The following is a 16,423-nucleotide window of genomic DNA, read 5'->3' on the forward strand; positions in this document are numbered from 1 at the left end:
TAATGGTATACAGATACAGTACAATATAATAAATTAAGCTTTTTATATATTCTACCCCTAGAAAAGTCAAGGTCTTCATTAGTGCCATTGACAATTGCATCAACTTTGATTGCAGTTAGGTCCCCTTGATAAACTTTGAACTCCAGATGGCCTAAGTTTACACTGTATTCATTTTTGTCATATGAAGCATCAGCTGCTGGTTTCTTGTCTAAGTTAACTGCCTGATTTGCTTTTTTGTTTTCCTTGCCTAAAATATAGAATCAAAAATGCAATCATCAATAAAAATACATTTTTGCAATTTACTGCACTTTTAACAGTGAATTATCAGCATTAGAGATAGGCAAATAATCTTTAAAATTCAATAAACAAATCTGTTTCTCAATTATAGCCTTCAATAATGATTTTATCCATTTTCAACATGATAAGTGTGTGGCTTGATTTGATATTAATTGAAAATATACAAACCCACTACAAGTATGAACCACCTTTACTTTACAACAAATTATGTGAAAAATCCACCTCAAACTTGAGAAGGTTGATACGGTCATCACTAACATGTTCTGATGCAGCATTTATTGTAACCGGGAATTTCTTTGGATAACCTTATAAATTTCAGAGAATCAATTCCACAATAGTTTGAATATTCAACTTCTTCAAGTACACATAAGTTTGGTTTTTGTTTTTATAAGATTCTTAATTGTTAGTTTCACAGATATGTTTGATAGTTGAATTAGAAAAGAGATCAATGTATAATGTATTCGAAGATTTAGTGGCCAAGATCTAGAAAAAGACAAGGACAGATACCCATTTATTATTTTCCCTGTCACATGACCAGTAGACTGAATCAAAGTCATGATTAATGTCTTAGATCTATAAAAGCAATACACAAGATACAGTTACAGTCCTCGAACCGATTCGTGCAACGATTTGACGGATCGATGACCACTGACTGATTGATCGCTGACAGATCGATGACCGATGGCCAGTGACCGATCTGATCACAGTTTTGTTATGTAAAATGAGGTAAGATCTGTTTTAAATTAAAGATATGTAATAAAAAAAGTATTAATTGATGATTAAATATATTACATTATGTAAATATGTGTAAAATTAATATAGAAAACAACAAAAACCATAAAATACATTGACCGCTCTGTGGTCATGTGATGTGATCACCAGTTAAATGGATCGGTTTGATGGATTGATGACCGATCGGAAACTGATCGGTGATCGATGACCGATCACAATTTTTGTTGCATGGATCGGTTCAGGTACTGTATCTCTTAAGTGTTCCTGACACCATGTCGCCATTAACAATCTTTGCCTTTTATTATGGTCCAAAAGTATTGTGGCCAGTTTGAAAAAATCTTAATAATCATCTTGACACAGCCATTCATGTATAGACATTCAGACAGACAGACAACCGCACTAAAATGCAAATTGAGAGGCCTACAGCAAGACCACTATATACTTCTGCACAACTTATTGAGAAGGGGATTGAAAAACATTTTACTTTCTAAATATGAACTTGACATTATTACCAAAGATCTCGGCCTTGCATATGAATCTAATTCCTTAGTTGTTCTTGGATAATTATAAACTAAGTGTCCATGACTCTATCTACATTTTCAAGCAAATTTACTTTTTATAATTTCTTTTTTATATAAACCCATAGTACAAAAGAAAGGGTCATTGTAAACTTTGAAACCAATCAATTTGGTTAAAACAAATGAAGGGGTACACATGAGGACTGCTACATATTAAGCAAGACATGTTGGAAAGCATTGCGTGTGTGAAGTCATGCTTGCGCTACATTTTTCGTGAATTGATGTCCCTCTTTAAGGAGTCAGATAGAGTAATACCAGTTACATGTTATCTGAAGGCATTATACAACAAATTCTTGTATTAAAATGAATACATTGAATTTGGTTTTAACTGAATCCTGAATAAACCAGACTTCTTCTTTGGTTCTTTTAACATGTTAAATGCACTTCCAAACTGTGTAACATGACCACCATTTGATACTGAAGGGGGAAATATTTTTTTGCACCATGATAACAGCTAAAATATTTATTATATTTCCACCAAACAAAGTTTGGGGGTATATAGTCTATCTGTATGTCTGTGTATCTCTCTGCTTCTGTCTGTCTGTTTGACTGTCTGTCCATCTGTCCACATTCCTTGTAAACACGACTCATCCTAAATGCCTCAAGTCATTTTGATTGAATTTAATTATTTTATGTAGACATGCATGAAAAAATATACAGACACCAAAGTGAGATAATCCAAATTAAAGGTAATACATGTTGAAACCTTGTAAACGTAACACCAACCAAACTGCAAAAGGGATTTTGATGGAATGTGTTTGGAAGGTTGGATATGACATGTGCATGAGATGTGCATGAACGAATATAATTACTGTTGAAGGATTTCTAAGGGAGATTATTCAAATTATGGATTTTACTTGTTACAACCTTGAAAGCACAACTCCTCCTAAACCACTTAAGGGATTGTGATGAAATTTAAAAGGAACGTTGAATATATCATGTAGAAGTGCATGAAGTCATATAAAAACTGTCAGCGGACTCAAAAAGGAGATAATCAAAATTATAGGCTTTAAATGTAAAAACCTTGTAAGTGCAACTCCTCCTAAACCGCTCAAGGGATTGTGATGAAATTTCATAGGAAGGTTGGATATTATATCATGTATATGTAGATGTACATCAAGGAGTATAATTACTATTGGGTCCAAAGGGAAATAATCTAAATCATGGGTCTAAAAGCAGAGGATGCTTACCCTACCGGTGCACCTGGTCCATGCTCCCAATTTTTAGTGGAGTCCGTGTTGCTCATTTGCTTTTGGTACTTTGTATGTATGATTTTAGTTACTTTATGTTCTTTGTTGTGTATGTCCGTTTTTCATGTCTGGTCTTTGTCCCTGGATTACATTCTATAACCTTGGTTTCCTTGATAACTCTTTTATATATTAAAACCTTTCATAAGCAACTGTTCCTTCAACACACAAGGAGTTTTTATGTAATTTTATATAACATGTATAATATAGGTTTGACATCATATGAAGATGTGCATGAATGAACACAAATATTACCAGAAGACTCCAAAGGGAGATAATTCATATTAATGGCTATACATGTTTAAACTTAATAAACACAACTGCTCCTAAAATGCTCAATAAATGCTCATGCTATTTTTTTAAGGTTGGGTATCATATGTAGATGTGCATGAAGAAATATAATAACTGTTGGATGACTCCAAAGAGAGATAATCCAAATTAAAGGTTTAACAATCACTTCCATTTGAAGCAAGGGTGTTATTTTTGTGAGCTTGCTCAGGTGTAGAACATAAAGGAAAAAAATGCAGTGGTTTTAATGCATAAACAAACTAATTATACCTGATAACCACCAGCCATAACTATTGGAGTGTCTGTAAGTTTTGCCTTTTTAAGATATTGATAGGTAAAATTTAGTTGTGATGAACTACAGAAAAAATGGCTGGAAAAGTTTGCTCATAGTATTTCTAGTTTTCCACATCAATCAGATCGAAGAATTTCATTTTCATATATGGAAAGCTGAATGTCAGGGTGATTTGAAAGGATTTAAATATGTTTTTTTTCCCTTTTCAAAATTAAGATATTTATTTTCAAGAAAAAAAAAGTATTCAATATATTTGTTTTAAATTTTTTCCAAGCCCCCCCCTCCCCTACCCTCAAAGTCAGAAGGTCCTCCTCCAAACCAAATACATTTCTAAATTGAATATATCATTCAAGCAGTAAGATATTTGGTTTAGACAGGTATTATCATGTATCGGAAAAACTTCTCCGTCTAAGAATTGGGCAAAATGTATATTAAGGTGTAGCACGTGAAGGAAAAAATTCAGAGGTTTTATTGCATTAACCAACTAATTATACCCGATAACCATCAGAAATAAGCACCAGAGTGTTTGTAAAATCTGCCTTTTTAAGATACTGATAGGTCAAATTTAGTTGTAATGAACTACAGAAAAAAATGGCTGGAAAAGTTTCCTGTACTCTTTCCCTATATAAGCAGTAAAAAAATACCTACAACACAGATGCTTCAGAATAAACTTAAATAGCTTTTTGTTTTTTTTCTAAATGTACTGAATATATTTTAAGCAAAAATGACTAAATTGGAGAAAATGATGTGCCACCCATTGCCTGATTCTTTTACAGAATGGTACTTAAATCTACTTTTACCAAGAAGACCCTATAATTTGATATCAATTTATTGGTCACCTTAAATACACATTAATAATAACAACAGTAATCGCAGATTGAAAATAAATAGCACTTCAATCAAGATATGAGTATTTAAAGCTTGACAATGCACCACAGAATTATGATAATCATTCTCTATAAACATTAAAGGGCAGATAGAAAAAGAAAAATAGTAATGTATGGCACTTCATGAAAAATTGTCTTCTCAATCACAGACCAACTAAACATAAAATCTCAGTTCTAAGAGCCCATCAAATTTCATAATAATTTTATAAAAAATCTCAAATGAATTTCAGCCTACTATGAGCTAGCTTGAAATTAAAAGTCCAAGTCTTAAGATACTCTATTTGAGATTTGTTTATGAAACTGGACCCCATAATCAATATTAATTCTCAATATCAAAGTCATATAAAGAAAATATCAAAATAATCCATATGGCACAGCCAGGCTGGTATAACTGTCATTGTTTAATACTAAATAATTGGAGCAAACATATAAACTATATAAAAGATAAACTATAACATGTTTAACACTTCTGAATACTCAAAAGTCCTTAACTAAGTCACCTCGACAAAATAAAGAACCTTAGTGAGCATGCCTACAATATCCTTACATGCAAACTTTTGCACTCTGTAGAAAAAACTTCACACCATATACACTGTTCCCAAATAAAAAGTGGTCCCTTTAACTAATATATGTAATAAACAATCCCATTCAAAATTTTATTAAAACTAACCATTCATCAAAGCTTGGATAAATCCATAAAAAACAGAGGAGCTATTTAGGTGACAATCTGAACCTAAGATTGTTCTCCCCATGAAATAATCCCCTTGACCATTTTTTTGGGTTAAATCCATCACAGCCAGGAATTAAATACATTGTATATACTTGCAAAAAAATTCACCCAAGTTAAAATGATATTGATTAAAAAATGATTGATAGATTGATTATTATTGATTAACAACCCATGGTATAATATATTACATGCATTTAATGACAAGAATGGCTGACTAATCAAACTGACCCTGCTTTGTACTTGACCATCACAGTTAGCAAGATTTTTGTTGTGCTACTTGTAGCAGAGAGTAATCAAGGGAACCAAGATTATAGCGGTAATCAAAAGAATGTAATCCAGGGAGCATGGACCAGGTGCACCGGTAGGGTAAAAGTCCTCTGCTTTTCTAGAAACACCCGCCCAGTTGCTCATAAAAAGTCAAGTCCGTGGTAGACAAACGAGGAAAGGAAAACTATGACCAGTTGAATAATAGAACACATGCCACCGCACTCACACACATTTTTGTGACTCCAAGCCAATCAGTTGTCCCTCTGTCCCCTTAAATACCCTGTGCTTGGGGGTAGAGCAAAGACTACCAAATTTTAAGTACTTCTTCCTCTAAGAATCAGGCAAAATGTGAATAAAGTGTGGCACATGAAGGAAAAAAACACGAAGATTTTATTGCATTAACCAAGTATTTATACCAGATAACCTCCAGAAATAACCATCAATGTGTTTGTATAATTTGCCTTTTTGAGATACTGATAGGTCAAATTTAGTTGAAATGCACTACAGAAAAATAGCCGGAAAATTTTCCTAGAGTTTTTCCTTATATAAGCAGTCAAAAAATATCTACATCACAGATGCTTCAGGATAAATCTCAAAAACTTTTCAACTGTTTTCTAGATGTACTGAATATATTTGAGGAAAAAAAGACCAAATTGAGAAATATGATGTGCCACCTATTGCCTGATTCTTACACAGAATGGTACTTAAGTATTTGGTGTGAATCAACCATGGATTGAACCTAAAATCTCCAGCACTCGAGGCGAGCATGCTATCATGAGAAGATTAAGGTGGTTGCTAAAAAAGCAGAGAACTGGTTATTTGAGAAACAAATATGAAAACAGACAACCAGACAAACAACATAAAGAAATAATAAAGAATGCCCTTTAATATTTTGGTGAAGCAAAATGTGAGTTTGAATGTTTAGGTACAAAAGCATAAAAGTAGAGGCTCTACAGGGTCCAAATGGCTCAACTGGCCCAAAAAGCAACATTCTATTTTTGTGTAAGTTATTTTCATACCTAAGAAACAATCATATCAATTTTCATGAAATTATGTCCAGTGATATCTGCGGAAAAAAATTGTAAAGTAAAAACATTAAAAAAAGCAAAAAGATGTCAAAAGAGGACAATAACTTCATGATGGCTAAACACATATGCATGCAAATTTCACTACAGATAAATCTCATCATGCTGAACATTTTACCCCTTGTTAATTTGGCTAAACCTAAGGGTTTTAAAAATAAACTTGAAAAAAAAACTTCTGTCTGACCCCTTTGTTCTATTTTTATGTAATGTCAGTCATGTTTTTTGATGGATCAAATATCCACACATCAGTTCCATGCTAAACTTACCAAGTTAATCTATTATGCCATTTTGGAAATGCCCTTTTTTAACTTTTTTTGTTATTTTTAATTTCATTTCTTTCAAAAAATCTTCTCCTCTGATGCTACCAGATCAATTAGAACCAAACTAAATATGAATGTTGATTTTAACCTGTCAGAGCTGGGCTAAACCTAATGGTTTTGGAGATACATATATATGTGAAATATTTCAGTCTGACACTTGTTCTATTTAAAAAAAAATCATACCAAGTTTGGTTCTAACTGGTCAACTAGTGTCATAGAAGAAGAGTATTTAAAAATTGTCAACAATGACAACAGCAGCAATGACAACTGACGCCAAGTGATGGCAATATCTCACTTGGGCCTTTAGGATAGATCAAGTAAAAAAATGAAATTCAAAATATGTGTAAAATGCCCATAATGATAAACAAGCCATACTCAAAATTTGAAACAAAACAACAATGCAGTTTTTTAAACTATGTGTATAAATAACAATATAACAAAAAAAAAGCACCTCTTCTTAAACATGTTGTAACGTGTATACAATCAAACCTAAATATGTATCTATATACAATTAAAATACTCATAAGTTAGAAAAGACCATGCCCAAAACAAAGTGTTTACAAAATGTCATTAAACTAAAGTTACTAATGCACATCTTTCAAGTATAATTACTTTACAAAAAAACTTAATTTAACTGCTATGTGCAGTTTAAAATGTTTTTGGCCTAAAAAATCATATTCTCAAAATTTGTATTTTTTGCACAAAAAAAAAAAACAAAAAAAAAACAAAAATACATTTTTAACATGAAACATTTACTACATTTAGACAAAATATAATATGCACATCTTCAAATGGCAAAAAATACATCAAGTACAATTTATCAGTTCAATTACTGCTATGTACAATTCCATGTTCAAATAATCGGATACTGAAAGTCTGTGATTCATTTGCATTAAAAGTAGAGTTTTTTTTTTAAATAAAAATCAAATTTTTGCGTAATTGCACGTAATTATTGAAAGTTTAGCATTACAAGTCTGCATTATTTAGATGCAACATACATAAAAAATCTTGACAGACAGAAAAACAAATTTTAAAATATTGGGCACCTCAATAAACACAGTGATCAGAGAACTTTAAAAATTGTAAGTCCGTAAAGGCAAAATTTCACAAAATTAAAGTCTACCAGATGAAAGCTGTATGATATTTCACAAACTTTTTAATGAATACTTCAGTCAATAAAATTGGTTTAGGCTAGAAACCACTAATTCCACTTCCCATAGGCTTCTATGCTAATTTCACAATATTCAATGGCTTCTCTGGACTTTACCTTAACTTTAACCTGCAGAGGACTATATATCAGCATGATTCTACATATGTCAGCTCACAATCCTCAGAATGGCATGTGGGGTTAGCAGACTTGCAGTGCAGTACTGGTCACTGGAAGTGAAGGGTCTATAAATAGCATGGGAAATCCCATTGTTTTCACAAGATAGGGGTATATTTAAAAACCATTTTGGAGATTAGGCTTCACATCACAAGAAGCAAAATGCACCTATAAAATGTACAGAAATGTTTTTCCTTTAGAAACTGTTTACATTTTTTAAATAAGATGAGAACTTTTTTCACAGCACTATGAGGAACAGGGGTAATTTCTGTGTAGGACTATTTTTGCGTACGTTCCAAATGCTCATTGGTTGAATTGGTGGTCTGTAACCTTTATGGTAATAATTCTAAACATAAACCGTCATATTAAAGCCCTTCATAGTTGGCAAAAACTAAAGAAATCTATGAAATATGCTGAAAAATGCCAAACTTAGCAGTTTTTGGCAATTTCTGGCTGCATAAGAACTAACTAGTTCAATTTCATACAAATCCATTGCTTTCACTCAAGTAATTGGAGAGAGCCTTTTTGGGCCCTAATTTCCAAATAAACTGAGTAATCAATCAACTGAAATTATAAGTTGAAGAAAGACTTTTATGACTTTGATGGCATGAAACTTTGTGAAGCAATATCATAGACTGGTTGATTGGTCTATCCACTTAAATCAATCATTAGTAAAGTATATTTAAACACAAGCAGTACAGATGTTCTGGCCAATATCCAAGAATACTGAGAGCAAAATGTAAAGCCAAAAAAAAAATAAATAAATAAATAAATAAAAAACTATAAATAAATAAAAATATTGAAAAAAGAAACAACTTTACAAGTATATGCCAATAACCAAAACCAATAATCAAGTATTTGGCAATGAACACAGAAATATTAGTTTCGAAATTTAGAACCAAAATTATTATCAATATATTGTACAAAATAATAGAGGGCAATGTAATGCAGGTTGCACATTAAGAAGGCTAAAACAGCTAACATGACAACAAGGTGTTGTTGCAAAAAAAAAAACAGAAATGAAATCTGATATGGCACTCCTATAAAAAGCTTACGTCGAAAAATGGATTAGTTTTGAGAAGTAATTTTAGAAAAGACTGCTATAAAAATAGTTTCACAGACAGACAGACAGACAGACAGACAGATGGAAAACAAGGGTAAAACAGCATAGAAATAACAAATAAATGACAATTTACATAATGATGTGTTCTGTTCTAAAGATCACAAATGTTAACCAGAACATTTCTTGCAGATATTATCACTATCATCTTTGTCGCAAAATGTTTGTTTACAAGTTCTGCACAGAGTAAGTGTAAATGATTTTCTATGAAGAATATTTGTGGAAGTATCTTGGTAGATAGGAAATGGCATTAACTTTGTTTGGTTGAGACAGTGAACAAAGTGGGCCCGTATCGTCATCCTATCCCAAATAATACTTGATGGATCCATCCCATTGGCTATCGCCACCATTGAGGCAACAGCAAACAAGCCACAATCATGTTCATTTGTTTGACGTTGAAATTGGCAAAGATCCACCATAATCTGATTACTGATATTGGGAGTGACCAAAGCCATAATGGCCAATTTTGTGTCCATTTGAAGGTGTCTTTTCCAACTATCGAAAACCTTGACACAAGATGGCTGACAACCTATATTTGACAATGTGATCCAATGTTGACCTCTGACATTAATAATTTGAATAAATGGTTTTGTTGGCTTTTTATATCCTTCTGCCAAAGCAACAGTAACTGGTTGAAGGCCATCTATGTTGGGATAGTTATTTTTGATGATCTTCATTGCCAGTTCAATCTCAATATCTTCCAAGGAGTAGCCTTCATCAAGAATTTTCTCCCAACCTTTAACATTAGGCAATGACCTTGATGTTGGGATGGTTTTTGGTTGTGGATGTTTTACAGCTGGAGCTGATATCATACGATTTAAACGTGGTTTCATACTGAATCCACGGAGTGCTTGCTCCATTTTTTGTTGTTGGTCTGATGCAACCCTATTCAGTACCTGTTTACTTCTATTTGGTCTTTGATATGGTGCATAATCAATTTCATCTTCATCCCTTCCGTGGCCAAAATTGGACAATGTCCTTTGGTTTTGTCGGGCAGGAACCCTTCTCACTTTTCCTAATGAAAACATTACATCATCATCATCATCATCATCATCATCATCATCATCATCTGTATCTGTATCCAGCTGAACAATTTTGCATTCTTCATCACTACTGTTCTCTTCTTCGAGATACCAGTCTATCAAAATACAAAACAAATGCTCCGAAATTAAAAAAAGTAAATGGGGAAGGAGTTATTTTAAAATGATTCTGATCAAAGAAATTATTTCAAAAGTATGTGAGTCAATGAAACATAGTTACCATCACAGGAGCATTTGTTTGGTATAATTGTTTATGTATTTTGATAGATTAGTAGAGGAGAAAGTAGCCCACTACTTCACTCTGACAAATTAATGTTCAAATAAAAATAGGAAATTTATAGGGTCAATGGAAATTCATATTATGGCAACAAAGTAATTGTCATAAAAAGTCTCCAGTCTTAATTTTGTATTACTAAGTAAAGGAGCTATAAAAAAATAATTTGAGGGACACAAGCACCTTATTTCAGAACAATTTATACAGAATGCTGATATTGTTCACTATAAGGCATATCATTATAATTTTTATATGAGCTAGAATCAAGTATCATTATCCTAGGTTTCAAATGGAGATCCTTGTCAAATGTAAATCATTAATGTAATAATTATCCTAAGCTTCAAATGGAAATCCTTGTCAAATGTAAATCTTTTATGTAATAATGATCCTAGGCTTCAAACATGTCAAATGGAGATATTTGTCAAATGTAAATAATTATCCTAGGCTTCAAATGTAAATCTGTTATGTATTATTACTTTCCATTATATTTCTTTATGTGTATTTACAGACAAAGTCCACCCTTCAAAGATTTCTTCAAATCTCTTAAGATGTTAATGAGAAGTTCTGCTTAAGTTGGATTATCTCCCTTTGGAGTCCCCCAGAAAAAACTTGTATTATTTTATGGTAATTTACAAAAGTCCATCAGAACCCAGTATTAAAGTAGTGTACGACTTATAAGGTCCCTTAAGTAGGAATATCTCTTTTAGGAGTCTTCAGACAATGATTATATTCCTTCATGTACATCTATGGTACATATGTTGCCCAACCTTCCAAATACAGGGTACATAGGGCATATAATGTCACATTCATGGTTTATTATTTATATTCCATTCGCTTCGGCCCATGGAATATGAATCATAAGCAGTTAATGTGACATTATATACCCTATTTAATACTGGAATAACATATAATGTATGACACTCAGTAATGATATAAATGATGGCACCAGGAAAGAGCAGGCTAGATTTCAACCATGTGTAGGCTGTATTGATCATATATTCACCTTACGAAACATCATAGAACAGTGCATTGAGTGGAATAGCAGAGTCCATATAAATCAAATCAACTCTGAAAATAGCATCCACAGAGAAAGCCTATGGAAAATTCTCAAAGTGTATGGATGTCCATATCAATTTATTGACATTATTAAAAGCTTCAACAACAACTTTTCATGTAGTGTCATACATGATAACTCAAGACAAACTGGTTCAACATAACAAGTGGGGTACGACAGGGATGCATTTTGTCACCCATATTATTCTTAGTCACAATATACAGGGTTATGAGAAGAACTGTTGGAAACAAACGCAGAACAATAAGATGGACTTTAATATTTATGCTGGAAGACATATATTTTGCTGATGACATCCCATTACTATCCCCTACTGCAGACCATCTACAAAAGAAAACAGATGACCTGAATAGAAATGCCAAACAGTTCGGCCTTACCATCAATAAATAAAAACAAAAACTATGCAGTCTGTTCCTGCACCAGCACAAATAAAGCTAGAGCATGAGAATTTAGGAAAAGTTAAGAATGTTATACACTTTGGAAGCACAGTATCAGCAAAATAAATGCAACAGAAAAAGATATCAGTAACAGATTACAAAAGGTGAAAAATTGCTTTCATCAACTTAACATCTAGTAAAATCAGTAAAAAGACAAAGATCAGACTATTACAAAGTAATGTCCTGTCAGTTTTGCTATGTGGTGCAGAATGTTGGAAAATAACACAAAAGGATAACCAATGGTTGTCTGGCTTCCATTCAAAATGCCTCAGAAAAATATGTAAAATCTATTTACCTAGGAAAACACCAAACAAAGATTTAGATGACTGGGCTGCGTCACCTGGAAAGAAAATTAGTCCATCACAAACACAGCCCTGATATGGACACCAGCAGAAGGAAATAGAAGCAGGAGACGACCAAGAGACAATTGGAGAAGGGCTACAGAGGGAAACATATAGAAGATGGGACAGACCTGGAAAGAAGTGGAGAAAAGATAGCTATGGACAGACACAAATGAAGGGATCTGGTATCAGCCTTATGTGCTACTGAGCACGAAGAGGATAAACAGGTAGGTAGGTAATGTCTGCCTGTTAAAAATAAGTGTTTCTACACCAATTTGCAAGGTGGAACTACCTCAGGGTGGGGACAAATAATCAGCCTATAGCTAAAACTGAGAAGACTTACCACTTTTTCTGCCTGTATACTCAGTAGGTAATCCTTTTGGTTCACTTTTAGTACTATGTAGTCTACTCTCTTCTTCTTCAAAGGCCTAAAATAGATTCATCACATAAAATTTTTTTTCTTAAACATGTAGGTAGAACCAAGGGCATAAAAGATGATTTCAGATTGTAATTAACATCTTTTAAGTAGAATATTGTTTTTTAAAGAAGTGATTATTATTCTGTTATTATGTAAATAGGAGTGATTTACCAAATGTTCCCAGTCTAAAAGAATCAATAATTCACACTGTGAAATAAATTCATTTATTTCACTCTCTGACTTGCTCCAACCAAAATGGCACAAAACGTCACAACACGAATATTAATCTGCCATTCACAATATTCAAAATTCATGTAGAAAATATGAATGAATAATGAAGGAAATCCATATAATAAATAGGATAATCAATTGGTTATTCTGAACAACCAGAAAAGAGTCAGTCTTGCCATTAAGAAGGCATAAAGATTTAACTTGAGCACTCTTGATCTTATTATGGTTATTCATTCTTTCCAATTGATCCTATCAATATTCCTTGAAAAAAATATCCTATTATTGGATAAACTTGTCAAAAAAACACACAAACAGATAATCTAAATCCTCTAACTTTGATAAAAGCATGTAATTAGAGGTTTTTACTGCTTGTTTCTGCGTGTACATACAGTACAGAACGAGACATTCCCTGACTGATCACTAACAGAGTGGTTTATCACTCTTAGAGTGGCAGTAAATACCATTTTTGTTTTTTAAGATATTATCATATTTTGTACGGTATTGAGAGGGTATGGCTTACCAATTGTGATACAAAAAAAAAATGTAACCATACATTTCCTGCTGAAAAAAAAAAGACATTTGGTACCACTGTAGGAATGGTACACCACTATGTCAGTGTTCAGTCATGATATGTCTCTTTCTGTACTGTATTAATTCCTTCTGATTACAGTACCTGAACCGATCCCTGCAACAAAATTGCAATAGGTCATCGATCACCGATCAGTTTCCGGTCAGTCATGGATCTGTCAAACCGATCCATTAAACTGCTGATCGCTTCACGTGCCCACAGCATGTTCAATGTATTTTACAGTTTTTGTTGTTTTCTTTGTAAATTTGACACATATTTACATAATGTAATAGATTGAAACATCAATTTATACTTTTATTTTACATTTCTTTTATTCTAAACAGATCTTATGTCATTTTACATAACAAAACTGTGATCAGATTGGTCATCGGTCATAGATCAGTCAGTGATCAATCAGTCAACGGTCATCGACCTGTCAAATCATTGCGTGGATCAGTTCAAGGACTGTATATGTGACTTGTTCTCTGTTGTCCTTTGGAATTCATAGGCTCTGATTTCTCACAAAAAAGGAGATAAAATCTACCTTAATGAATTCCAGAAAGCATAGTATTTTAGTCTGTTTTATGGCTAATCATACATGTAACATGTGATATTTAAAAAAGAACTAGGATTCTAGCAGAAATCAAAAGAATGTAATCCTAGGATAAAGACCAGACATGAAAAACAGATATAAACACAACAAAGAATATAAGGCAACTAAAGCAATACATATAAAGCAACAAAAGTAAATGAGCAACTCCAACTCCAGTAAAAATTGGGTAAGTGCCCTCTGATTTTCTAGAAACAACTGCCAAGATGCTCATAAAAAAGTCAAGTCCGGCGAACACAAAAGAAGAAAGGAAAACTATGGAAAACAAAACTACATAATCAGTCCTAAATTTTTTAAAAGCTACCTTGACAGTGCCATAATCCTTATTATACAGCACAAACTGAACTTCTGTGATACCAGATGTTGGATTCTGACTGGCAAACTGTTTCACAGCAATATACATATGCTTAGCTACCAAATCTTTTGGGTAATTAAGTTTGCCTGTCCCCATGGCAGGGAAGGCAATACTTTTGCATTTCTTGCTACTAGCTGTTGACAAGCACTCCTGGGTAAACTTTTCAAGGTTCTGAAAAATATACAATAGTATTTATCATTCTATTAAAAATAACAAGAAGATTGTTCTTATACAATGTAAGGCCTCTGTGACTAGTTTTTTTTTTTCCATAACTCTATGGTTTTCTGATCCACTACTAGTAGCTAACTATTATGACTGGAATTCAAAGAATGATCAACTAAAAAAGCTTCACATTAATTAGGCTAGATTATATGGCAAGCCAAAGTGGACAAAAATGTCCATTTATTAATATTTATAAATAGACATTTTTGTCCACTTTGGCTTGCCATCAGATTCATGTTTTGAAAGGTTCATTTATCCTGTTTAAAAAAAAATGATCTTGTATAGGTTGCAAGTACATTCAACTTTCACAAATTTGTGTTTATCTAATCTGAATCATGAACATATTCATAATTCAGGATAATTTTTTTAGACAATTAAATAGCATTTTGTTAACAAAAACATATCCATGGAAAGAAAAATGAAAACAGTAGCAATGTTAAAAGCAGATTGAATCATGACAACTAAAAGTGATGGTGGAGATTTATACAAATGCTATAGGGTATGTAAGTCTTGGCACGTGACTCCCTGATTTCATGAGAATGGGTCCTCGTCTACCATTCAAATGCAACGAGATTCGTCATTAACACATAAATGAATTAATATTAAAAAGCAAAATATCTTTTTGTGTAAAAATACTTATAAAAAATGACTAATATTCTAGTTCTACAGAAAAAAAAATGTTAAGAAAAGCCTAAAATAGAAGATTTAGCATAGTGATGCGTTTTGATTACCCGTAAGTAAACACTAAAATGCAGATCGGTCTTTGGATTTCAATATGTTTTACAACGGAAATTCTAGAAGGAAAAGTGAACCTAGAACAAGACTAACAAACCCTTTAACTCACTAAGATTGATATTGGTACATTAACTTTAAAATTGTGTCCTCTTGATTTGTTTTGGTTTACTGCAAACAAACTTTACTGCTAGTTGAAATTAATAAACCAGTTCCAATTCCAATACAAATCTAGCTCAAGTAGTGACTACTTTAAATAGCTCTCTAAGTAGAAATCTGCCTTACATTATACTAATGTGCCCTACTTAACTACCACAAAACACCTGTGTGATTTTTTGGACAATGTCTTTATTTTGAATGGCTGTCATTCATAATGAATTTAACCTTTAAGTTTGCCATCTACCATCATAATTGACTATTCAACTATTCAAACTTAAAAAACTGAGTCATAAAAACCACACAGATGGTTCTGTGGTAGTAGAACACATTGGTATAATGTAGGGCAGATTTCTACCTAAAAGGCTATTTAAATTACTCAGTAGCCTACCTAAATTTGTTTTGAAATTGGAACCAGCCCATTTCAACTAGCTATAACTTGCTGATCAAAGTTAATTTTACTACATCTATACTCATATAATGTCTGTATTGTACAGTTCCATCATACTCACTGGCAAAATTCCTTCTTTTATTTATATTTTTCCAAATGAGGAAGAAAATTGTAAATTCAACATAATACATGTACTATGAAAGTATCTGTGCAACATTTTATATAATTATTCTCTGACAGTTTTTTTTTTCTCTAGCTGAAACATGAACATTTGACAGGTCTTAACCTTAATTTTAATGAAAATAGTTTTGTTAGCAACATTGTGTAATATAGAGATAACTTCAATATCGACTACATAGTTCTTTACTTTTAACAAAGACATAGCCTCTACTTTACAGAGTTGTAAGTA

General features: G+C 32.5%; 1 protein-coding gene across 4 annotated transcripts in view; it reads right to left on the reverse strand.

Moving 5' to 3' along the window:
• The window catches only part of LOC148613761 (protein mono-ADP-ribosyltransferase PARP14-like), a 57,808-nt gene that overhangs the window by 17,468 nt on the left and 23,917 nt on the right, over positions 1–16,423 (reverse strand). For 2 of the 4 annotated variants that reach the window (XM_088587334.1, XM_088587333.1), the window contains 4 exons: positions 14,463–14,684; positions 12,675–12,759; positions 3,413–3,457; positions 56–247 (listed from right to left, as the gene is read on the reverse strand). In XM_088587334.1, the coding sequence (XP_088443460.1) occupies positions 56–247; positions 3,413–3,457; positions 12,675–12,759; positions 14,463–14,684 (544 nt within the window). Of the gene's footprint in view, positions 1–55; positions 248–3,412; positions 3,458–4,247; positions 10,306–12,674; positions 12,760–14,462; positions 14,685–16,423 lie in introns of those variants that run through there. The other 2 variants (XM_088587335.1, XM_088587336.1) reach the window with 2 other exon arrangements.

The sequence above is a fragment of the Perna viridis genome, chromosome 6 (genome assembly GCF_037379345.1).
Source record: "Perna viridis isolate PV_CMFRI_1.1 ecotype Kerala chromosome 6, ASM3737934v1, whole genome shotgun sequence".
NCBI lineage: Eukaryota > Metazoa > Mollusca > Bivalvia > Mytilida > Mytilidae > Perna > Perna viridis.